The sequence below is a fragment of the Ischnura elegans genome, chromosome 3, assembly GCF_921293095.1.
Source record: "Ischnura elegans chromosome 3, ioIscEleg1.1, whole genome shotgun sequence".
Lineage (NCBI taxonomy): Eukaryota > Metazoa > Arthropoda > Insecta > Odonata > Coenagrionidae > Ischnura > Ischnura elegans.
Genome location: NC_060248.1, coordinates 108,506,670 through 108,533,275, shown reverse-complemented (window position 1 = coordinate 108,533,275; position 26,606 = coordinate 108,506,670). Strand labels below are relative to the sequence as shown.

General features: G+C 38.1%; 1 protein-coding gene across 2 annotated transcripts in view; it reads left to right on the top strand.

The window, feature by feature from the left end:
- LOC124156349 (fibroblast growth factor receptor homolog 1-like) overlaps window positions 1-20,562 on the top strand; it is a 73,700-nt gene extending 53,138 nt beyond the window's left edge. Inside the window, exons 2-16 of one of the 2 annotated variants that reach the window (XM_046530856.1) lie at window positions 2,761-2,917; window positions 3,816-4,269; window positions 5,323-5,500; window positions 6,411-6,797; window positions 7,336-7,524; window positions 8,831-9,015; window positions 11,241-11,379; window positions 11,602-11,731; window positions 11,824-11,947; window positions 12,108-12,420; window positions 14,253-14,605; window positions 16,047-16,240; window positions 16,724-16,864; window positions 17,084-17,189; window positions 17,438-20,562. In XM_046530856.1, coding sequence (XP_046386812.1) covers window positions 2,761-2,917; window positions 3,816-4,269; window positions 5,323-5,500; window positions 6,411-6,797; window positions 7,336-7,524; window positions 8,831-9,015; window positions 11,241-11,379; window positions 11,602-11,731; window positions 11,824-11,947; window positions 12,108-12,420; window positions 14,253-14,605; window positions 16,047-16,240; window positions 16,724-16,864; window positions 17,084-17,189; window positions 17,438-17,536 — 3,149 coding nt within the window. In that variant the 3' untranslated portion in view covers window positions 17,537-20,562. Of the gene's footprint in view, window positions 1-2,760; window positions 2,918-3,815; window positions 4,270-5,322; window positions 5,501-6,410; window positions 6,798-7,335; window positions 7,525-7,995; window positions 8,214-8,830; window positions 9,016-11,240; window positions 11,380-11,601; window positions 11,732-11,823; window positions 11,948-12,107; window positions 12,421-14,252; window positions 14,606-16,046; window positions 16,241-16,723; window positions 16,865-17,083; window positions 17,190-17,437 lie in introns of both variants that reach the window. The other variant, XM_046530855.1, reaches the window with a different exon arrangement.
- Window positions 20,563-26,606: the final 6,044 nt, after the last annotated feature.

The window sequence follows — 26,606 nt, the reverse complement described above, 5'->3', positions numbered from 1 at the left end:
TCAGATTTTATGCCGATTGAATGGGATCTGGGTTTGCTTTGCCGCTGTCTTCGTCTATCATATTGTATCCCTAGGGACCTGCTGATGATGTCTTCGAATGTCGAAAGCTTGATTTCGCTAATTAAAGAGTTCATCATTGAAGAAGAATATCTCCGAACCACGAGGTTTAAGTGCCACTTGTAGCGGCAAATTTCCGATAAATTACTCCCAAAACTTCCGGGAAAAAATTTCAGGCTTTGCTGTTGAAGTTGAACGTTTTACTGTCACCTTCATTATCGTAGGTTCATTTCTTTTTAGAACAGGATTTCCTCCAGCTTGTTTTACCTCTATAATTTTTACACGGTTATCGGAAGCTCGATCAAACATCGTAAAATGGAATTTTCGATTAAATTTAAAAAAATATTGAAATAATGCCGAAGCTGGAAAATGTATGCACGCAATGACGAAGATTGACATACATGATAACATTTTTATCTGAATATTTTTTTTCATTTTTATCATTAAATGAATTTAGCTCTGTATTTTTTACACGGTTATCGGAAGCTCGATTTAACATTGTAAAATGGAATTTTCGATGAAATTAAAAAATTATTGAAATAATGCCGAAGTCTGGAAAATGTATGTAATTAATGTCGAAGAATATATGATAACATTTTTGGTTTTCTTCATTTTTATAATTTTTTACAAAAATCTTGTCCCATACCGTTGAATTGATTCAGAAATAATATCGCCTGTATACGATCTGAAAGTTATCCGGAGGTCCTTAGAAGTCCATGGATTGATTGCGTCGTCCAGTGAGTCAAGATGGATTGAGAATTCACGCTTGTGCTCTCCGTGCTTGTGCTCGGAACTTGGATTTGGAATGCAAATGCAAAGGCGGCGTTGGGTCGGGAGGGGGAACTTGAATTACAGGAAGCTCGCGTACGTTCGTCCTCTGCATGCATAGCGCCTCCTAGGCAATTGGGCTTCCATCCACGGGCGACAAAGATTGTGCCGTGCACTTTGAATGCTACCCTCGCTCACAACCCAATGGCACCGGGCGGAACCAAGTGGATGTGACCGGTTGGGTTTCTTCATCCGGAGGGATGTTTGCATTGGATGGGAAAGTGAAGAAAGTGAGCGGATGGATTCGACTGTGAGGATGCGGGAATAAATGTTCACGTCCGCAAACGTCTCCGATTTTTATATAAATCACGTTGATATGCACAAGTGGATTTCGAAGGGGGGCACCGGGACACGCGTTAGAAATACGATGATTGAAAAATTAGCAGAAAGTAATATTTCAAAAAACAGAGATTATTATATCTTCAATGAAACATTTCCTGGAGATTTTCTACTCTTTGAATTTTCTGATGAAACAAATGGTGATCCGGTGATCTATTTGAGTTTATTACTACTTTTCCTGTCATAGTATTTCCAATACGCCTGGGTCATACGTAAGACATCGTGTTACCCCGAAAGACGCGATGAAGAGCGGAAATGGATTCATTTCTTTCTAGACGGGATGAAATTTAAGGCGAAAATTACCGAAATATTATTTCAGATTTGTATATTTCCTTTTGATCAATAATGCTGTAATATGTGATTTTATACTTTTTTTACTCTCGGCGCAATGTTTTAATATCGCCAAAGTATGACACGCCCTATGCACGATTTATTTTAAGTATCTTCTATGAAAATCACACGCCAGTGTTTGTTTAATACCTGACGTTTTACTAATGTCTTGATAAAGATTTTTGCGTGGCGGTTTCAGGCGTGTAATGGTAATGGTGGTGAGATTGTCCATCAGAGTAGAGACTGCATTGTGCATTCGTGATGGAAATCCACGGGATGATGGGTAGTTCTGGGTGTCCCAGAGTGTACACGCCCCATCCCTGCGGAATCAGACTCCATTGTTGCGATAATTGATTTAAAATGTCTTAATAGGGATGGAGACAGCCCAGCCTAGTGGACGTCTGCACCCCCGCTTCGCAACCTGACCGCTGACTCTTATATGCAGCGTTTCGCCCTCGCCTCTACTGTTCATGCGACCCTAACCATCCACTGAGGTGAAAAAAATTTTCCCATCGTTATTCCAGGCCTTTCATCTGTTACTGAGAGGGATCCATATCTTGAAGTCCTATGCAGTGAGGATAACTTTATAATTACAGACTAGTTGGCGTCTTCATGTACATATTTCGCTTCGGAAGATACGAGTTATACGAGAAACTTTGAACGAACTGTTTTCGATTCAATTCATCATTGATGGAACTCGTATTGGTGGTATTTGTCAGACATGACCCTTGGAAGTACCTCCGTTATGCTTCATGTATTGACTGCATACTAGGATAATAAGGCACAACCCATTACTTACCCATTTCTAAATATTTGCGAGTAAATGAAAGACGATCCCATCTCCATTTCACCAAGTACTGCGTGTTTCTCCGAAGCTCCGGAGTCATTTGATTATTTGGGAAAGAAACTGGTGGGACGGCGGTACGATAAGATTTCGAGCAAATAATTGACTGCGATACTCTTTAAATCTCGTACAAAGGTAATTGTCTAATCGATCCATTGGTGACTTTATGTCTGTTGCTTGGGTTCTCCTCTTGGTGCACCACTCTTTACTCTCTATGCGTTAAGAATTTTTATAATAGTGGCTCAGAAGTTGTGTAAAACTTTGTTTTTATTTGTGATTTTTTTAGGGAAAACTTTACTTAGTTTATTTTTTTCTCTTTCAATCAATTTGTCTCTAATGATGTGCGATTCTTCTCTTTGCAGAGTCAGGAACCACGCCGTTGACTGTGGATGAAGGATCCAAGCTCAAGTTGAGATGTGCTCCGCCCTATTCGGATTCTCCGTACACAGTACAGTGGCAGTTGAATGGGAGAAACATTCGATCCACGCAATCGGCCCACGTAAAAGTGATGAAGCAATGGTAAGTTCCAATGATAGAATTATCTTATATTCACTTACCATTTACGTGCTGAAATAAATAATAACCGCTTTAAAAAATAGCAGATCTTCCCTTTTTTAGTTCGAGTTGCTTAAATGTTTTTCAATCTTGAATTTATGCGAATGTAATCTCTTCCCTTTCAAATTATTTTCTAAATATTGTGCTCCTATCCTCTATTTATTTTTCCCGTGTTTTTTTAAAGGAATGATAGGTAATTAAATGATATTTTGCCGTTTGTAATCCACGTAGAACAGTGAAATAAAAAGTGATTTTTATTTCATATTGTGAAGTATCTGGTTAAATACATTGAGAACACAGCTATCGCTACTCGTATAAAATCATTTTATTACTTCCAAAGCTCATATTTCATGAAATAGGAGTTCTTTATGTATATTATGGACGTTTTTATGTTGTTAAACTTTCAAAATATATATATTGTTCCCCTAAGTAGTGTTAAAATTATGAAAATCTTATGACGAGCTACATTCACGATTTGGCATCGGATGTTCATTTCAGCGCAAGGGGGTGAAGGGTGTGGGATAGCTGTTTTGGGGCATCGTAAGCGGACACTTACTTATTGAACTTCCAAACAATGCGCGTATTTTGCAAAAAATTATGACCTCATCCAAAATTTAATCGATCATGTATTTTCGCACCTTATTTGTCAACGAAGCACATTTTATAACGTAGCAGCATTTACATGTGTTGATGCGCTATAAATGCGCAGATCTATAACCGATTCAAAATACGATGAAATTCGCTTTACGATCAGTCCTGCGAAACAAATTAACATCGTACAGCGAGGGTTTGCTGTAATTCATTTCTTGTAGGTTTAAAAAGAAATACGTTTCCTACCCCCATTATTCACTCTTTCTTTCAGGCTTAGGATAAAATCGGTGCAGAAGGCTGATAAAGGACGTTATTCCTGCCGAATCCTCAAGGAAGGCGGCAAAGAGTCATCGTGGAGGAACGCAATTTTGACCGTGAGGAGCAGAAGCGGAGCTCGAACCCGGGCTCTCCCTGCCTATTCTAGCTCTTCCGGAGGACGACCGATTGCCCAGAGTCTGGTGCGTAGCCTGGAAACGTTCCCTAATGATGAAATGGACCACAGAAGCGTGGAAGAGTCACCGGCGCCCAACAGGACCGTTCTGGCTGGTGCCAGAACTGTGCTCAATTGTGGCGTGGCATCCTTCTCGCATGATGAGGAGGAGAGAAAGAGGGAGAAAGTGCTCTGGGTTCGCAAACCGGGCTCAGAAATTGTGGCTTCTCTTTCACCGTCCAACGAATCGAGCTCTCTGGATGACTACTCCATGTTGAAAAAGCTTGAAGTCATGGTGAGCATTGTGAATACGCTTTCGTTTTTAAGCCTTTGTAATAGTACCCCATATAGCAGGAATACGTCTCGGACACATCTCGAACATCACAGGCGATATCTCAGAGATATTCCAGAGACCTACGGAGACATCTCTGAGACTTCTTCGAGATGTCCAAATAAATGTCCAAATAGATATGTCCAAATTTCCAATAAGATATGTCCAAAAAAATGGTCTCTGAGATGTCACGTGAGAATTCTAGCTCAGTCCCTGAAGTGTCTCATGAGAGATGGACCTGAGACCTGTCAGGAAGTCTGAGAGGTCTTAGTTCATGGCGGATCTGTCCCTCTACTTTTCTTAAACATCATGAAGATAAATTTGTGATGAATAAAGATCTTTTTAAAATAAGATTTCCACATTAAATGCCACGATTTTAATAATCACAACTTCAGAATTGCTCCAAAAATAGGTATGGGAGGAGTTGAAGGCTTTCAGATGCGTAAAGAATTATTTTCTGAACATATTACCTCTCTGAGATATCACCGAGACATTCATTGCTATGTGGGACTGAACATCTTCCATGATGGATCAACCTTTATAGGAATCCCAAATTTAGACATCCTCATGCAGATATCATAATGTCTTGAAAATTTCAAGCCTTAGGCCCTCAAAATTTTCTTCTTGAGTTGCCTTTCAGCACAAGACATCATAATTATATGATCTTGATTCCCTCTACATCAATATTTATTTTCAAAATGTGACTATTAATATCACTTGAAAACATAATTTATAAGGAAATTAATTATTCATTTCTAAATTACGTATATCATATGGAGAAATTGTAAAAAGAACAATTATTGAGATGGATAAAATCATCTTGATGAATTTATGCCACAATGAGAAGTTGTTCTGAATATTTTGAAAAATATTTTTGTATGCTCTCTTATTCCTACAGTTTTCATTTTAGTCCACTCTGATTATTTTCGTGATACTTACATTAGAGAAGACCTTGTGCTGTGCAATAGATATCATAATTAAAGGTTTTTATGCGACAATTGTTTTTTTTATCTCCAGCGGTCCAAAAGCAGTGCTCGGCAAGATGGCAATGTAAACAACAATCCTAAATTTTTCGTGCTGGAAAGTGTCTCGAAATCAGATGAAGGATGGTACTCATGTGTTGTCCTGGGTCCAAATGGAGAAAGGGGAGTCAGCAGTATATGGCTGGAAGTTGTCAACAATGGCAAAAGAAATGGTTAGTTTTAATTCCTATTTATGTTCTGAGTGCTTAAGCAATAAGAAGTAAGCTATTTAATCTGCCAGGATTGGTCTTCTTATTCATTCTTTATAAATACTTGTTGGCACCAGGGGCGCCGACTTATAAAAAATATTGGGGGGGCCCATATCGGAGGTCTTGCCCCAGGAAGAGGTTAAATTGAAAGTGTGTCGCAGCACCGAAACACTACCATGATTCACAACACTTGATTCAGTTAACCTGCTTAACCTTATAATTATTTGTTTCAACACTCATTGTTGAATTTATTTTAAAAGGTAACTATCGTCAAGCATGGGAAATAAAAATCACCAATATATTTTTGTGATTTCACAAGGCATAATACAACTTAATTATTTTCTTGAATTATTGAGGGGGCTCCGCCCCCCCAAACGAATCTTTGAGGGGGCTCGGGCCCCCTCAGGCCCCATGGAGTCGGCGCCACTGGTTGGCACCACATTATACACAACAGTTTTATGCACAATAAACCAACAAATTAAATGTCTGTAATGGCAAATGAAGTAATGTCATGTAACACTTAAAATGATTTTTTTCTTATTTTATAAAACTCTCAACATAACTACATAAATAATTTTTTGGTTGCTAAGTACCACAAAAGTCAACTGAAGACTATCACATTCATTTTTCAATAAATGTGATGATTGCATAATGCAAGAAGCAACCTTAGCAATGAATAATACATATCATGTTGATAATGGTAAAAATATGCTTACCTTAATTATATGTACCTTAATATGTTTAACTTAATATGTTTACCTTAATATGTTACCTGATATGCTTACCTTCATAAATATTTTTGGAATGTGATGACATTGACTAAGTTATTATTTATTAAATTACTATTATTATTTGCGTGCTTTGTCTTTGTCAGGTGGAACTTCACCTCCCTCCCTGTCTCTTGTGGACGAAGCACGTGAGGTGGAGGAGGAAGAGGGCAGGAGGGTTTTTTCCAAGAGTTCGTACGATGAGGACGAGAACAAGGATGTGACGGAGGACGTTGAGGAGGAGGAAGGGGAGGAGGATGAGGAGGAAGGAGAGGGGGATGGGGAGGAGGAGGAGGAGGGGGGCCGAGGGGGACACTTGGCCCCACCCTACGTTGCAGTGCCCAGGGGATCCTCCAATGGTGGTTCTCTGGCCCCTGGCGTGTTGGACCCCGACAGGAGGCAGATGCCTCCCGTCTTCCATAGGATGGACAAGATGTATCGGACAGTTGTGAAGCCAGCCGGGAACATGCTCAAACTCAAATGTCCTGCTGATGGTGAGTCAACTGAGAAGCATTATATGTTACGTAATGTGTAGTAACTAAAATTCCACACAGAAAAATCATTTGCCGTGACCAGGATTCGAACCCAGAACCCACAATTTCTGGTAGTTAGCCAGTGGTCTCGCCAGTTAAGTTATGGAGGTGTCATCCTCCTCTGTGGAAATTTAAAGTACTCGACCGGAAATCCTCGGGGATCTGGGTTCGAATCCTGGTCAAAGTGAATAATTTTTTTCTCCATGGAATTTTTGCATTGGGGTTGACTCCATAAAGTTACCTATCACGGAGGCTAGTCCTGGTACAATTAAATTAGTGTAATGGCTATCATCATATTTGACACACAAAATCATATCATGAAACATAGTGAATGTGAAAAATATTATTGGTAAACAAGATATGTAGGCCTATCTTTTAATATAATTGCAACCTGCCTTCGAATGAATAAGTGAATTATTTTATACTTTTGTTCCTGAAATATTTCATTCGATGCCCTTGTACTGTTTGTTTGATATATTTTTGTTAATATTTTCTTCAGGAAACCCTTCACCAAATGTAACATGGTACAAGAATGGAAAATACCTAGATAGACAGCTGGGACTCATTGAGACAAATCGCTGGTCAATTGTTCTCGAAGAATTGGTCAAAAGTGACTCCGGAAACTACACTTGCTTGGTATGCAATGCTCTGGGTTGCATTGACTTCACCTTTTATGTCGAAATCATCGGTGAGTTTTATTTTTATATCTTTTTTTTAGTAGCATTGTTATTTTAAGCAGTGCCCCAATCATTATTTTGAAACAGCCATCATCTTGCTGTGCCCAAATGGCTTTGGTGAAAATGCCAGTATTTCAATTTACAAATACATTAAATATGCAACTAATATTTTCATCAAAACTGTTTTTGTGTTGGCAATAGATTGCCATTTTACTGCATATTAGTAATCAAAATATTATAATAAATAATTTGCCATGAAGTTGAAATATCCATTTGTCTTGTGAATGCATCCATTAGGTACCTAACTTGCCATATCATTAGACTGGAAACAAAGTTCTTGTGGGTATTTGTGTATCACCTTAGATATTACTTTATTAGCTGTGTATCATAATCATAGCTCATTTTGAGGTTTGATGCTGGAAGGTAACTTTATTGTGCAAAGTGTCAATTTCCTGAAAGAGAATTCTTTGGCTTAACTCCAGAGAGATACCCGCACCAGCCTTACATAAAGGAAGGGTATCCACGTAACGAAACTGTCACCCCAGGATCTAATGTAAAATTTGAATGCCCTCCAATTTCGGATCTGGAGCCTCATATGCAGTGGATTCGTGTTTCATTAGACATGTTTCCTATGTATCCCATGGATGGGAGTGCAAAATCAGAGGAGGAGTTGCACATACCGAATGGCACAGTATTAAAGGTTTGTCACAGCCAAATCTATTAGGTGGAGGGTTACAGGGAGCATTACTTTGCTTCATTATTGGTGGCAGCTGTGACTATATGAATTTTATTGTTTCAGAAGCTAGTATACTACTTATGGTTAGTGTGTTGGATGCTAGATGATAATATTCATACTTTCTTTCGTCTTTCCTCTGGAAGCAGACTCCTTTTACACATACATGTGCAGTATATTATGGTGGTGGCTTTTACCATTCTGCTGTCCCCTGTGCTTATACTACATATATATAAATATATTTATTTATTTATGTGTGCAGTGTGCTTTCTTATGTTAAAGTGGATTCAGTCAGATAAGCTAAAAAGATAGCTACATTTCCAATAAATTGTCTTCGTTGTTTTGTTTTGGTATTATTTAGCTGTGGTGCTGGTTATGGTTGTGGTGCTTGTTGCTGTAAATTTGATTTGGGAATTCACTTCTCATTTAATATTCATTGTACAATCCTTTTATGAGTGTTTTTTTTAATTACATATAATCTTTTCAACTCTATGTTCGCCTCATTGATTAGCTTTGAAGTTACTATTTTATTATGAATTAGAGTTCCTCGTGATTATCTACATATGTGTATCCTCACACAATAGAACGGCTTCACCATCGGCCTATCTTCACGGAACCTCCGAAGAACACATCAGTACTTGTGGGCCACTCAACAGCTTTCCACTGTGAGGTCCTGTCAGACCTCCATCCTCACATAGAGTGGTTCAAGTGGGAAAATGCCACACATTCTGATATCCAGAATCGTAATGATACCAATAGTACATTGAAGGTATTATGCAATTGCATGACTGTGGAAGAATTAGTGCCACAAGGGGAAATAAAGCATGATTTAGTTCAGCGAATTTTTGACTGCATTTGTTGAATTGTAGTGGCTTGATTGAATAATCTTGAGTAATAATATTTCTCTCTATCACTGCTGTGAAGCAAATAATTCATATAAAATAGGTACCAGCTTGCTACAAAAAAGAATGAAAACATCTATTTCAACTTTTTGGGAAGTTAACAATGACTATTTCTCTGAGTTCATTTACATTTAGAAAACCTTGAAAGGTTGTTACATAAACAACCTTTATGAAAGGAAGCATCGATCCTACTACCACTGGAAATAGCTCCTCAAGCTCTTCTTTCCAAATAAATTTGTCTTCATTTCTATTTCAATGGCAGATAGTTTTCAGAAATTGATATTGTATTCATGATATCAGCACAAAAGTATTTGCTAATCTGAAAATGTCTATCAGTTTATAAGTTGAAACTGAAAGCTCTTCTGTTCGAGATATATCATGTGACATCAGAGCATCAACGAGCATGATTCAGAATTACAGCTGTGGGTAAAAATTAGGCTAGTTTCTTGACTAAGTCCTCTAATTCATATACCATTTAGTTGATTCTTAATTCCATTTAATGCATTGGAAAATGCTCTTAATTATCATCTTCATTGAAAAAAGTCGAAAGTAACTTTTTCATTTTTTTATGATAAAATCATGAGAGAATGACTGCATAGACAGATTTAGGTGGGGACATGGGGGCTTGTGCCCCCTCTCAGATGCTTAAAAAATAGATAAGATTTTTATTGCAGTTATCATTCCATTTTTTTTATTTTGTGTATTACCCCAGTGAGAAATGGGTGGTGGAATCCACGTGGAACCCACGTGGAATCCACGTTGAGTGGTGGATATTTGGTCGTGGTGGATATTGAGTGGTTGGACCCACGTGGAATCCACGTTGATTTCAAGTGGATTTGTGGTGATTAGCATTAAATGTTAAACAGAATTTCTAATTTGTGGAACTTAACTCTCTGGTGACATTGCGTCATTTATCATCCTGAAACCACGCTAGTTATGTGAAAATGTATCGCACATTCTATTTTTCTATAATTCGTGGAAAGGCAGCCATGAGAGCACATGAAAAATCGTAGACACATATAGAGAAGGTTTAGATATAGAGTGGTTGAGGTTTTAATGGTTTTAGGACAGCACCTACTGCTGTTTTAATTTTTCCACCAAATTTCCACGTGGGTTCCACGTTGATTCCACGACCAAAAACACGTGGTATCCACGTTACATCTCCACGTGGGTTCCACGTGGATCCCACTACCCATTTCTCACTGGGACGGAGCCTCAATTATTTAATTTAATATCTTTAACTTTCATATCAAAATAAAGAGAATATTTTCTACTGTAATTTTTTTTATTTCAAATATGAGAAGACCTGTCAGACCCTTGTGCCCCCCCTTCTTCCACTCCAGAAAAAAATCCTGAATCTGCCCTTGAATGGCTGAATGAGGAATTTTTTTTGCATCGTGACTATTCTTCTCTCCCATCAACCCATTTTCCATACATAGTGAAGACTAATTTTTGAGTCCCAGTGAACGACCCCTTTCTAAACCAGTTTTTTCTTTGAATTTGTTGTGCTGGATAAACTCTCACAATGCTTGCTACTTCTGCACGTAGAATAATTGATATATTTTGTGTGCCTAACTCTGTGAATGGTTCACTAACACTAACATTTTTTTTATCTTCTGCTTATTTTGGAGCTTTTTGAGTGAGTATATTTGGTGTGAAATAGATATAATAATGAAATAGAGATATTTTAATCATATTTTGCTCTATCTGATGTAAAATGAAGTAAAAATTATTAATATTTTTAAAGCAGAACTTTTAAAGCTACTTTTTATGTACATATAGTAACAGTAATTTAAATTATGTAAAACTGTGAAAAAAGAAAAAGCATAAATATTCTTTGGAATGTGACGACATTGACTAAGTGCTTAGTTTTTGATACAATTCAAGTTTGATCAGATTCGATGAATCACTAAAATTTGATATTCACCATCATGCGTTGGATATCTAGCATATGTAGAGCTTCAATGTAGAGTACCTACCAATTTCGATCAGTTTTAATTTGCGTCTCTTTGTGAGAAACTGCATTAAATGGTCACTTTAACAATAAAATGTTTTTTTTCATTTTCTAATTACTCTGCATATGATATTGCAGGCTGGAAATTTGGAAAACAAAAATCCTGAAGTTTTAGAACTACACAACGTCACCTATGAAGATGAAGGGTGGTATACCTGCATAGCTGGAAACAGCCTTGGAATATCATACAGCAGTGCATATCTAGATGTTGTAGACTGTGAGTATAATTTTCTCTCTTCATACTGGTCTGCTATTGTAGATATTTTGTGGTACTTAACGACAATTAACCACAAAATTTTTGTCAATTAGAATGAAATATGCATTATGCCCTGGTATCTTTTACATTACATATAATTATCATGCCGTTCTCTCATAACGAACACTTTATTCCTAAACTCCTGTTATTACTTACAATTTCTATTTTTTTATCATCCAACAGCCATGATGGATCCTGAGCCCAAACCAATTCGACCGCAACCAATTTTGGTGCATATTTTAGCGGGTGCTTTGTGTGTGATGCTGATAATTGGCTCCCTAATCGTCTTCATTATCGTAAAACGTTTAAAAAGGTAAGGAAATTTTTTTGTTCCATAGAAAAAATAATCTATTCATACATGTAGTGTGAGACCATGTTCTTACCATACTTTCCTGTGAATTTTAGGGAGAAAAAGAAGAAAAATATGGCTATAGAGACAGCTAGAGCTGCAGTGGTCACACAGTGGACCAAGAAAGTTATCGTGGAAAAGCAAAACCTGGCCAATAATCCAAACTCACAAGAACCATTGGTAAGTATTTTATTGTAGCCATTCATTTTTTAAATTCATCTCTCATCTATGACATTTAACATTCATTGCAATTGGAGACCTACTACATTAGATGGATATTATTGCCTATCAGCTTTGTTAATTCAAATTTCTCCTTTCTTCTCTCATGATGAAAAATCAGCTGATGCCAATTGTAAAAATTGAGAAGCAAAAATGGGCTAACCAGGGAGGAAATGGCATCACTGTTGGTCTTGGCAATGGTGATGTTGGTAATGGAGGTGGTAGCGGTGGCATTAGCGGTAACATTATTAGTGGTGGTGGTGTCATATCAGAGTATGAGCTTCCATTGGACTCTGAATGGGAATTTCCTCGTGAGCTTCTCTGCCTTGGAAAGACTCTTGGTGAAGGTGCTTTTGGGAAGGTGGTGCACGCCGAGGCTCAAGGCATCATCCGACAAGGTGTCACCACCACAGTAGCTGTTAAAATGTTGAAAGGTAATAAGTCTTAGCCATTTGTGTTATACTTCACAGCAGGGCTGGAACTAGGAGTTTTTGTCAGGGGAGGGCAAAGATCAGTTTACTGTCCCTTCCCTTCATCCCCCCTTCTCCACCACTAAGACAAAATACATCTGTAAGGGGGCTTCCACTAAATACGCGAGTTGATTTCGGCGATTTTTGCATCCTCCCTTCCCCTTAGTGAGATGTCACAGTGGAGGATATATATGGGGGGCACAGGGAGTGCACGCCCCCCCCTTTGCGGGTCCGCCCACACTGCCTAACATAGCAGAACCACAGTTGTAACTTTTTAATATCATTAGGTGGCACTTTCTTGTACATGCATATTATCAGTTTAGATGAAACTTTCTTAAACTTTATATGTGGCTTAATTATTTGTCATTGCGACAAAAGTGAAGGCAGCTCAAGATATCTTTTGTGCCCCCTCCTTGAGTCTTTTCTGTACTCGCTACTGGATACATATTGTGATATTTGGCTCAAACCCTTCCCTCTAATCTCATGTGACATTGTTCAAAATGTGTATTTTCAATGCAAATACATTAATCTATGCTTCATGGCATTGGATTTATTTATTAAAAAAAACAATTTGTTCAATTATTTTTATTTGAGATTAGTCAATTCAACCCAGTTTTCCTGCAATTTTACACTGTTTCTTGCAGAAAAAATACATGATACTTGCCAGGATCCCCCCCGAACCTCCACCTGAGATTGGGTGAGAATCGGCTGGACTTCCTCCCCCCTCTAAATGGCTCACGTAATTAATGGATGCCCCCAAAGCTATTTTTTGAGATGCTGTAGTTGAAATTACACATCGTATATATGCTACTAAGAAGTTTTATTTCTGGAAAACACTTTTTAATAACACTTACATTAATACGCTACAATACACGAAATACATTACAAATACAAATGCATACACATAATTTGTTTCTATTGTAACTACGCAAAAATTTGAATATTACTTTCCAATTTTGCGGCCCCGTAAAATTTCCTGCCCAGGGAACATGCCTCCCCCTGCCCTGCCCTGCCCTTTTTCCAGGCCTGCTTCACGGTTACCTACTATCCCAATAATCAGCTTAAATTAAGGCATAGATTAGGCATTTTGTGTATGTTCATTTATATCATTTTGCAGTCTAGATTTGTGAAACAACCACCAAAAATTTTCTAGGATATATCTTCTTCTGCTGAAACTTATGCTGAAGTCAAAAAATCTTTGCCATATTTTTCTCTTCATTGACACCTGTCAGTCTATCAACACATGATGACATTTGAATTAAAATTTTATGATGTTGGAGTATGTGTATTAGTGTGTAGCACAATGGCAAAATTAAGGAGACCTCAAATAAAATATCTGGTAAAGGTAAAAAAGGATGTGAAAGAGAAGATATATGTATGTGTAAAAAGATCGATTAGTTGACAAAAGAATTGAGTGGGGAATCTGAATCAAACCAATCGTAGGATTGTTAAGCAGTGATGGTGGCAAAATTATTTTTAATGCACACATTGAAGTTGGAAAGCCTATATCGATGCCCTCAATCATCCTTATTACAGGATTAAAAATATACAGCTTCTCAGAGAAAAGTCATTGACCTGTGCAAAGATTGTTGCTTTAATGTTTATCTCATTAATCCTTCTATTGTGTGTGCAATCACTTTTTTTAACAAAATTTGACAAAAAAATCACTCTCTAAAGGCAGTCGTTAATGGAATGTGCTAGGCTGTACCATGGAAGGGCCATGACAGTGAAGTATTTTTATGTATACCTATTTTTTTTCTCATGTCTAATGCTGATGTGTCATCTTCCTCCTACAGAGGGTCATACTGATGCTGAGATGATGGATTTGGTGTCAGAGATGGAGATGATGAAAATGATTGGAAAACATGTCAATATAATCAATCTGCTGGGAACATGTTCCCAAGATGGGCCATTGTTTGTTGTGGTTGAGTATGCTCCCCATGGAAACTTGAGAGACTTTCTCCGTCAGCATAGACCATCATCTGGCTATGAGGAACCAGCCGGACTGAATGGCAAGGGTCTACGAGGAGTGCGAGAGATCGGAGGAGACGGAATGAGCCCATTAGAAAGCAAGACCTTGACACAAAAAGACCTCGTGTCTTTCGCATATCAGGTTGCTCGAGGCATGGAGTACTTAGCATCTAGAAGGGTAAGTAAGCATAAGGAATTATACCCCACAGTAATTTTTCATTTCGTTATTATTATTAAAGGTGCATTTACACTGTGTAACATGTTATATGTAACATGTTACTTGTAACATTTGTTTTACAACAAGAGTCTAGCGGAGCCAAAAACCACATATAACATGTTACAGATTCAGTTGCAATGCTAAAAGTTTCGTTTATTTTCACCCACGAGTCATGCTTTTCGTTTCTGTTCCTGTAATTTTCTGCTGAGGGACCCCACAGCAGCCATTGCTCTCTGTATGACTCGATGAGCCAAAACACTTCTGCCTGCTGCCACTCAACCATTGTAGCCTTTATTTCAAAGCGATATAGCACTCACTAAACAGATCAACACCACACGGCAACTAGCCCACCCATCAACTGGCTATCCCCACCATGCCTTTTACCTCTTTTCTGTAACATGTTGTACATTTTCCCACTTCCTGTGTAAAACCAAAAACTTGCTGTATAACATGAATTTTTTTTGTAACACAATGTTACACAGATTTGTAACTTTTTTGTAGAACAAGTTATATGTAACTATAACATGTTACACAGTGTAAATGCACCTTAAGTGAATGCTAATATTGATGATATACAAAATTTGCTACTTATGTCATCAGCCTGACTAAATTATGCCATCTGTTTTACTGACTCGAGCTGATTCACATTGTGCTAAGTGAGCGCTGATAACGCTGATGCCATTTAAGTTATGCCAGCAACAGGGTGAAAATTTGGTTGATGTCATCTGACTCAAAATTTACAGGATCGTTGGCCACGTTATATGTATATTTTTTTCTTTTCCGCCTATTTTCCTCTTGTTCTCTAATTTACTTTAACCCCTCATGACTGTAAACTTGTGCATAATCATTTAACTCGTAATTAACTCGTACCACCGGATCATGGCCATTAGGAGGGGCTAAAAGGGTGGTTGTCTGCCAAAGTTTGGAAAAATTCTATGCTTTTTATAGGTATCTCCATGGCATTTAACTACTCCAAAATATTTTCCTATGGTTTCGCCCCTATTTCTAATGCTTAATTACCTCCATTGTCTACCATCTGCCCTCTAAAATCATAAAAGCTTCGTACTTTGAACTTTCACAAAATGGATGAATTGGGCTTTCTATGCATTCAAGCATATATTGGGTCATCTCATTAAAAAGAGTGGATGCTTTTTTCAATGAAGGTATGATTAAACTGGAATAGAAATAATGAAGAATAGTCTGCACCATGCTATTCGATATTGGATGCAAATGGTTATTCAAGTACAGAAGTGACGAGTGCATATTCGATAAATGTATATTACTTTTAAATAAATGAATAATGGAGAACATTTCACTCTCGATTTCGAGAATTTGTTTTCTAATCTCTTTATGTAATAGTTCGTTCTGGAATTAAATTTTAATGATGACCATTTCTTTATAGTGCATTCACCGAGATCTGGCAGCTCGAAATGTTCTTGTGAGTGACGATTACGTTCTCAAGATTGCTGATTTTGGTTTGGCCAGGGACATTAATTGCCAAGATTACTACAGAAAAACAACAGATGGTAGGCTACCAGTGAAATGGATGGCTCCAGAGGCTTTATTTCGAAGAGTGTACACAACGCAATCTGATGTGTAAGTATTTTTACCATCCAAACAAAGATATTCCGGGAGAAAATAGATTGTTTCTAATCGGCCAAATAACATAAAAAATCATCCATTTATTTGTAAGATATTTATCCTATACTACATCTTGCTGTTTCAAAAGCTTCACTGCTAATAATTATTTTAAATTAATTTTAATTTGAGTCAAAATCTTGTGCCTGAATGTTTTATATAGGTATGTACTTAGTTGAGATCATCTTGAATGTAAATGAAAGGTCACTCATTAGTCATAAAAAGGAATTAACTTCCAAATTTGATGATGGATAAAATTAAAAAATCCCTCATAGCCTTTTTTGAATGAAGGCCCAGTTCAGACAACTAGTGCTATAGTTTTTCTTGCGGCTCTATATACTTTTTGATCAATTTAAAATATATAATCACTCGGAATGTTTTCATAGGATCTCTCATATTATGTTGAAGGAGCTTATATTTATGTGGGAAATTCTTCTTCAGATGGTCTTATGGCATATTACTGTGGGAGATTATGACTCTTGGAGGTACGCCATACCCTTCAGTTCCAAGCGTTGAGAAGCTGTTTCAACTGCTGAGGAGTGGTCATCGAATGGAAAAGCCATCATGCTGCTCTCTAGAAATGTAAGCTGCTAATTACACTTGTCTGTGAAATCTCTTTAGATGATCACATTTTTTTCTCTAACTGCATTGCATTAGAAGTTAACTGAAGCACCCCTTCATCTTGCTATGGCTTCGGTATACCCTTGTCTTTTGCATCAAAAAGATTTTAGTTTACTGATTATTCAGCAAAAATTCATATATGCTTTTCGAAACTTAAAGCGTTCTCATTCAATGTTTCAGTTACATGTTGATGAGAGACTGTTGGAGCTATCAACCAAATGAGAGGCCAATGTTCAGTGAATTGGTGGAGGATTTGGACAGAATACTAACAATAACAGCAAATGAGGTATGTTTACTGAGTTATTATATCTTTTCCCTAGACCTAAGCAATAAACTATTATTTTAATAAAAAAACACTATAATAAATGATGGGGGAGCATGGTAGCGGAGTGGGTAGAGTGCTTGACTGCAGTTTGGAGGGTTGTGAAGCCTTCCTTAAAAAAATTGATTGCCTTTAGTGCCTAATGTTTTTGACACATCAATTTCAAAGTTATTGGTAAATTATTAATCATTTAATGGTTTGATTACTTGCAGGAATATTTAGATTTAGGACTACCGCAGTTGGACACCCCTCCAACAAGTCAAGAATCGTCAGGTTGTGAGGTTGAAGGTCAGTTTTCTTTGCTGCTTTGATTTCAACGCAATATCCTGTAAATTATCCACATGATTTGAAAGGAAACAATGAAAGACACAAATCAGTGCATCAGTGAAAAACTGTTTCATCCATCATGTCAAACACACATCATGAGTGGACTCCATTCTATCGGGGCATAAATGAACTCCATTTGGTGGAACAGCTATGATGCTCTATTAGTTTCACTCTCTAACCCAGCCAGGAAGGGTGAAAGACGCTGTTGTTGGAAGATAAAGACTCCATATTTACTTCAGATGTCTGTCATCCATGGTCTGTGAGGAAGGATCATTGTGTTGTTGTGTTTAGTGTTCACACAAATTCAAGTGAGGAATTTGAAAATCGTTGAGTGGTCTGTGGTGAGGGAAAGAAATAGTTCTGTATTCCTCCAAGAAAGCCAAAAATTGCTTGCAGGTGGCGTATTTCATGCTGAGGAATAATTCTCATGGAATTCTCACTTCATAATAAATTCATCTTGTTAAATGAAAAAGAGACTTCAAATTGGAGGGACTTTGTGAATACCTAATGTAATATTGTAAAGTGTCAACTAGTCAATGCATATACCTCCTCATGGTATAAACCTGATTTGTATTAAGTGTCATAGTCATTGGAATATTATTTCCAAGAGTTAACTATGAGTAAGTTGGAAAGCAATCTCATATTTTATAGTTAAATAGTTACAAAATAGCCATACCCATTCAAAATGCATGAGTGTTGTGTCTGGTCAGAATAATTGATAAAGTACAAAGTGCAATGTATATATGTGACCCTGCATAATTATTCAGTTTATAATGCAGACTTCCTGGTGGTTCAGTCACCATGGCTCCTATGATATAAATTAAGTATTTCTTAGAGCATTGGTAATGGATGATTGATATTATCCACACGTGTACAAAAGAGTTTTGAAGTCTGCATTAATTGTCACTTACTTTTGAATGGTAAGAGTAATCAGTGACTCTTCAGTTATACCAATGATGATAAGAATGCCTGAAGCATTTCTTTCATTTCAGTCGATATTGTCGACCAGTGTATTGCATTTATTATATTTCCACCCAGAATGAGTCTTCTGTTATCATGAAATTTCTCCAATGTTGCGCTTGGTAAGATGCTGTAAATGTGTATATTTATGCTGTTTTTGTTTGTGTGAATGTATGATGAAATTTAAGCAATGGAAAATGCACAGATATTAAATTATGAGTGTACATGATATTGAGTAGTGACGATTTGTCATTGAACTGCCACTAAAATTGCTAATGAGAAATAGGATGTTAGTCTGATTTTACGTCACCATGCTACAACAGAGATAGAATGTTTCCACATTTTGAAAACAAGGATTTTGAATTAATTCAATACTGCACAGCATGCATGGTCCTTGAGACCACGTCAGGACCTTCTCCAAGTCTCTTAGTCTTGATTATTCTTTGACATTCTGCTAGGGCTGTCCTAGGTCGTCTGGGATCTTGAGGCAATGATCTCCTGGTTCCCTCTCTGCTGCTCTTTTCCTCCCCGACTAAAGATACTGAGAATATTATTTAGCTTCCTTCTGAGAAGCCTTAAGAGCCTCCAGGAAGGGGAGCTCTGAAAAAAAACTGTCCCCCTTCTCAGCAGACCTCTATTCGGAAACCATATTGTTTTTTTCCTCAATCAGCCTGGGGAGTAAAAGTAATTCTTCACAGCATTTCTAATGTCAATGCCCCTTTTTCTCAACTACCATGAAGATTGAGTAATTGTAGCTGATCTTTTAGAGGATAGTAATATAATTCATGCACATCCTCAATTGAAAGTGTCCTTAAAAATTTTATGAGGAAAAGGCAACAATTTGGATTGATTGAATCACAGGAAGGGACTCTTTCGGAAGTACCAATCAATATGTGCTCAGAGATTTTCATACTTTTTCTAGTGTAACTTCCAATTTTTGTAGGGCTCGCAAAGGCTCTATGGAATAGAAAATCTCCCAAGGGCATCACATTCAATAACCAATATCAATAAGAGACGTCATTAGTACCAGGATATCCTGAAGAGTACTTCGAGCTCCCAGGGATCCCCAGGGATCAGCCTATGGCTTGATTTAATCAAATCAAGCCATATCTGTGAAGAATGTCCAGAAAAGGTCCCTGTGCAGTGTTGGGAATAGTGGATACAGTTATAATTCCAGAAATTACTAACAATGTCATTCTCTGCATTAATTACTGCATATATCTTTATAAGAGATATATCCATCACTCCAAAGGTGATATCCAATATGCACGTTCCAATTTCCTATCCACTCCTTTCACCTCATGATGCTGTATCAAAATCAAGATTCATCATTGCTTTCTGTATAAAGTCCAGTCTGTATTGAAGTTTAAAGCCTGTCTATCACTTTCTGGATTCATTTTAAGTTTCATCTATCAGTATTATTTTGAAAATTCAATTGCATACTTGGAAGTCATCACAGCGACTTGAAAGGAGAGGAAAAGTGGAACAAGTTAAGAGTGACATAAAAACGCATTCAAATTAATTAAAAACTTAAGGGATGATTTCTGTTTCAGAAACCTCTTTATTATCAAGTCCAAATTTTAATATTGCCAGGCAATTCAAAAGTTGAGTTACGAGGAAATCTGTTGGACAAATACTTGAGTGATCAAAAAATAACATGTAACCCCTTCAAATTTTTCTATTAAATGAAATCCAAATGAGCAAAATAGAAATTCCAGGGGTAAAATATCACCTATTGATCATCAATGAGAATCCATTCTCCAATTTCACCGTCACTCAATCCTATGGTAACACCAAGGAATGATCTTAAATAAAAGATTATGTATGATTAATAAACCGGTATTCTCCAAGAATCTTCCCCAGAGCTGTATTGGAACAGTGCTTATTGAAATTAATCTTCCTGTGGCAATGATGTGAATGTTTCTACAGAATTATTTATGGATTAATAGCCAATTGTATCACCAAAACAATCTACCACAAAATGATTGTAAAACAAGGGTTTATCTCAATGTTGTATGTTCTTGAGAAGTTTTATAAAATATCTCATTAATCCTGTAGTTATTATTTATGCATCCCTTGTAATAGAACCCTTCCTTATATCTAATGACTGTGATAATTTCCTCATGGGACATACATAGGACAAACAAGGATACCTTTATTTCAAATGCGTACTATTTTCAATCTCAAAAGTCAAAAGGTTTCTGGTGGAACTGAGAAACCTCAGCTGCCTTTGCGGTGAGCCTTGCAATGGGAAAAAGAGTCATGATGCTACTGCGCCACTTCGGACTTGTCTCCCTGGACACCTTATTAACCCTTGGGCATGTGCGAAAGGAGTATTCTTACAATAAGAAATCATGGATTTCACGTTCATACTCTTTGGACCATAGTAATCACCCTCCTACTATCATTTTTTTCAGGGGCAAATAGGCAAGCCACCTCAAATACCCACCATCCACCCACTCTTGCCCTGTAAGAGCATATTTTTTATCAGGTAGAAATCCCTACCTCAAGGTGAGTGACTGAGCATCTTTCAGGGACTATCCAGACCTATCCTTGGCCAGGGGTAACTTAATGTTGCCCCCAATGCTCCTTCTAGGGACTTCTTCAGCCCTCAAAGATCTGCTGCTTCCAGGGATTATTTCAGTCCTCAAAGTCTGTACACTCGGTGGCGTAGCCAGGAATTTTGCTTGGGGGGTCCAAAACCAGGGGGGAGAATTTTTGAAAAACAGGGTACTAAGTAATGGGTTTTAAACTAATTTAAACATTTTTAATCATCGAAAAAAAAAATACATTTGTTAAAAAATATTTTGGTAATTCATGATTTTTTTAATATTCTGTTTTCTTTTGTGAAGGAAAATAATTGTGTTTTCATATTTTTGGGGGGGGTCCGGACCCTTCAGACCCCCCCAAAATACTAACCTCTCCACAAACTATCTCCCCTCACATCCCCAAAGTAACCCTCAAGTTGTCCATTGGCCTCAAGTCACATACGCCTTGTTATGTAAATATGTTAGGATCTCATTAACCCTAAGATCAATAAAGAGTTCCAATTTACTCCTGAGTGGTCATTTTTATTGCTCCCCTTAGCCAACCGATTTCAAGTAACACTTCAACATCTTGCTGCCATTTTCTGGGATAGTGACAGAATGAAAGAAATTGCTGGATTCCCAACTGGGCATGCTTAACCCTTAGAGAACGGGAACTTTTTTACTTGTTTTGTATGCTGACTGCGGCATTTACGCAAATTTTTATTGCTACCTGGATATTGCTACATTGCTATATTTTTATTGACACTTGGACACTTTCCCTCTCCATAACGAAGACACTTTCTCTCTTCAGGGGGGGTTTGGACTCCCCGGACCCCCCTCGCTACGCCCTGACTTCCACGTAAAGGGTCAACTCTACAGCCTTCAAAGTCGTGGGTGATCACGAGGGAGAAATTGGTGGCCGAGTTGCGTATGAATAGCATCAACTCGCATCGCTTCATGCACGCTCTCTAACAGGATACACCCGTTAGAATACCAGGAGTCGGTTTTGCCGTCTAATTTTGTGAGTGTCCGCACAAGTGTGATACCAGTATTAAAAAAACTTTCTCTTTTACCATGCTAAAATACGCATTGATCGCGTGAGAAATAAAATTTGCTATGAGGAAATCGATAACATTTGTTACATTAACAATGAACAATTTCAAATTAAAAATGTATTTAATTGGAAATTTTTTTCATAAAATATGGTGTAATTCGCAAATATCGTAGGCAAAAACATAAGCTGATCACCCATTTTTTTGGTTTTGCAAATTGCTATCCAGGTACTGATGGTCATCAAAAGCTGTTATCTAATTGTGATATTATCTATAGCCAAAAGATTCATGGTTATGTGGTGTAATAATATAGTTGACGACAGGAGGATCAGATTTCTCACAAAAATAAAGGTGATACGTTTAGAAATCACGATTTTAGCATTTATATCCATTTATATCTACCAGCCGATGCATTTTGGTCGTCTCTTCTCGTTCCTGCCTGACTTTAGATCTCCCTAAGTATGAGGAAAGACCATATAACGAAGCAATAGAGGTTCCCTGGACCAGGGGCGCAGCTAGGAATTAAGGCTGGGGGGGTTTAGGTGTAACTAATATCGGCGTGTGTGGGGGTATGGAATACCCACCAGGATAAGCGGCAGGTGCGAGATTAATAAATGCAGAATTTTAAGATAAATGGTTCAAAATTGTGAGTTTTACGACTTTGAGAGTGATATCTTATTAATCCTTACACTATTCTATTAGTAATATCAATCCAATTATGTAAAATGGATTAAACTTAAAAATTCCTCTGAGCTCTGGGGGGGGGTTTATCCCCCAAAACCCCCCCCTCGCTGCGCCACTGCCCTAGGCTGTAATACTCCTTGTATTTAATTTTCGTCTTGGAGAAACCATAGTCTCTCGTAAATGGTATCATTAGAAACTTTTTTTATGTCTTCCTCTCCTTCTACTGCTTTCGTGGTAGTTGACAGTTCATTGAACGACTGGCTTATCGCACCTCCCCTTAACAGCTGCCTAGTCGTAATGCACCCCCTCCTCTTATTCTCTTTTCGCCGAGCACTACGTCATACAATAGCAAACAGAGCACTGTGAAAGAGGCTGAGTAGATGTCCACCTACAGCAACAGCTCAAGTCAAGTTGGACAACTTACAGGGATACCTCCTTATATATTATCCTCGCCGTGGATAGGTATAAAAGCCGCAAATCTCGCAGATTTTTGCCCCCAGTACGTCAGATTTGCTCTAAAAAAAGGGGGGGGGAATTTTCGAGGCCAGCTATTAGTATCGCATGTTATACCGGGAGGTATTCTCGTAAATGGTTTCATTAGAATTTGTTTGTTTTTCCCCGCCTTCTGCTGCTTTTGTGGTTGTTGTCCGTTGAACGACATGCTTATCGTCCCTCCCCTGAACGGCTGCCTAGTCGTAATGCACCCCTCCCCTTATTCTCTTCTCGCCGAGCACCACGCCATACAATAGCAAACAGAGCATTGTGAAGGATGCTGAATAGTCATCCACCATTGGCTCAAGTGAAATTGGGCAACTTACAGGGCTACCTCCTTATATATTATATTCGCCGTGGAGATACCAGCCGCAAATCTCGCAGATTTTTTGCCTCGGGGACGTCAGATTTTTCTCCAAAATGGACATTTTCAAAGCCTTCTATTAGTGTCGTATGTTATGTCAGGAGGTATGCTCGTAAACATAGGCGGATCCAGGGGGGGGTTACGGGGGCACGTGCCCCCCCCAGACCCTCAAAAATATGCAAGATTTTTAATACGGTCCCATTATCATTGCATTCGTTTTGTATTGCGAGGTATCCTTGTGCCCCACCCAGAACAAAATCCTGGATATGGCCTTGCTTGTGCCCCTCCCAGAAAAAAATCCTGGATCCGCCCCTGCTCGTAAATGGTATCATTAGAATTTGTTTACGTTTTTCCTAGCCTTCCACAGCTTTCGGGCTTGTTGACTGTCCATTGACCGGCTGACTTATCGTGCCTTCCATCAACGGCTGGCTGGTCATAATGCACCCCATCCGCTTACCCTTTCTTCGCTGACAATGAGTACCGCGCCAGCTTATTACAAACAGGGCATTGGGAAGAAGGGTGAGTAGTCGTCCGTCAACAGCAACAGCACGAGTTAAGTGGGGCAACTTAGAGATATGTACCTTCTTACATGTTATTCTCGCCGTGGAGATACGAGACTCAAATATCGCAGATTTTGCTTCTGGGACGTCTGATTTTTCTCCAAAATGGACATTTTCGAAGCCTTCTATTAGTGTTATATGTTATTTCAGGAGGTATTCTGGTAAATAGTATCATTAGAATTTGTTTGGCGTTTTGCGTCGCCTTCTGCAGGTTTCGGGCTTGTTGACTGTCGACTTCAGCGGCTGGCTTCTTGTAATGCACCCCTCTTTGCCTCTCTTTGCTGGATAACATGCCTGCTGACAGTGAACACAACATAGTGGAGTAGGGTGTGTAGTCGCCCACTGACAACACAGCTGAATTCAAGCGGGGCAACATACATGGATACCTCCTTATATGTTATTCTCGCTGTGGAGATACAAGTCACAAATCTCGCAGATTTTTGCCCCTAGTACGTCAGATTTTCTCTAAAATTGGGAATTTTTGAAGCCGGCCATTAGTATTGTAAGTTATCTCAAGAGGAACGCTCGTAAATAGTATTATTGGTATTATTTACGTTTTTTCATCACCTTCTGCAGCTTTTGGGCTTGTTGACTATCGATTTTAACAGCTACCATCGAACCTCACAGATTTTTGTACAATACGCTCAAAAGACGGCATCTTCAGAGCCGCCTCCGAGAGTTGCATTATTTATTAGGAGGTATTCTCATAATGGTAATACTGCCACAGCTTCATGGATTTATTACAAAAGTCTTTAATCCTCTCTTTTCAAAATTGAGTATATTGGTGTTAATTTAATAGGCAAAAAAATATTTCCGCACCTTTATTTGCATTTCATGTAAAACTGAAGGTTAAATTTGAAGCTATTTTCACATCAGTAAATCAATGAAGTAACTTCTTTTTGATGTGTTAATGAAGGTTGAAATATATTTGCATTGCTGTCATTACAATGCAATTCACTTACCTACAAGCCGATTTTAAGTTCCTTATATATGCCCATTGTCTGTTCTCTGCTAAATGCATTGATTTTTACTTACCTTTTAAAAATACTTAAATAAAAAGATCTTATTTCTATGGCGAGAGAAACGCCAAATTGATGATTGAGTGAAATAACAGTCGCCTATTCAGAGTGATATAAAGTGATAACATTGCGGCAAAACTCATATTTAATCAAAAATATCTTTTTTATGTCAAAGGAGCAAATAAATGATGATAGAGAGAAATAAAGCCTATTACAAGCGAGTGAAATTTCACTTAAGTGGTAACATAAATGAGAGAAAGTCATTATATGTGTTAACAAACCTCATGTTTATTAACCATTATCTTATATTTCTGTCAAGGTAATTAATATAGATGATGACACAGTGAATTATAGAGGCGTATTCAAAGGGGCAGAAAAAGATAACATTGCAGAAAACCTCATTATTTACTCGGTGATGAGGTAAAAACAAAATAAAACGTACAATGCGCACCGGGGAGTTCATGAAACCCACTAGTCGGTGGCCATATCGACACCTTTTTGCTGTCGGTACGGCTACCGACGATCTCCTGTCCTCTCGTCGGTGCCGCACCGATCGGGCTCGTACAGAATCGCACGACTTCTTACCGGGAGTCGGTGTGACGTCGCACCCGACGAATCGGTGCCGCACCGATCGGTTTGGAGTTACAGAGTACGGCCCCTGATGTCCTTACTTCTAGCTTCTAGTTTATAAAGGATCCATTTTCCTGTAGTGTGCTGCCCAAATAGTTGAGCTGATCCAACTGCTTGAGTTTTTGACCAACAACTTTTATCTTGAGCCTCACATTCCTTGCCTCCAATGCTAAGCAAAGCTGCAAAACCATGGTCATCTTGTAATTTATGCATCTTCATGCCATATTCCTCACACCATTTATCTGACACATCAAATTGTGCCTACAACCCTTTTGCTGATTGGTAAATAGATGTCTGATCATGTGCCAACCCCATTGATTTAAGCATCAGCATTTTGACTGTTATATACGGGGGTGATCTGGCCAGGTCGGCCGGTTGGCAATCGCCAAGGGCCCCAAGCTTAGGGCACCCCCAACAATGGTCGCGTCTATCGTGAAGCATTTAAAAACGGTGTGATAAAAAAAACTAAGATTCCCTGAACCAAAGTTTTCTTGCAATTATAAAACTCTATGTTGTCATTAGCAGCTTTATTTACGACATACTCAGTATAAAAAGATTATGTATGTAAAAAATAAAAAAACTGAAGGCATTAGAAGATAAAAGGGAACTTGATGCTTATTTAAATCGGTTTTTCGAAAAGGTTATTTTAGAGGATTTTTAGATTTCGGCAGAGTTTCAAGGAAAAAATTCACTAAGTAATGGATAATAGAGCCACAATGCATTATTAAATTGTATAAGCTGTGAGATTCTTACTTTTCACAATAT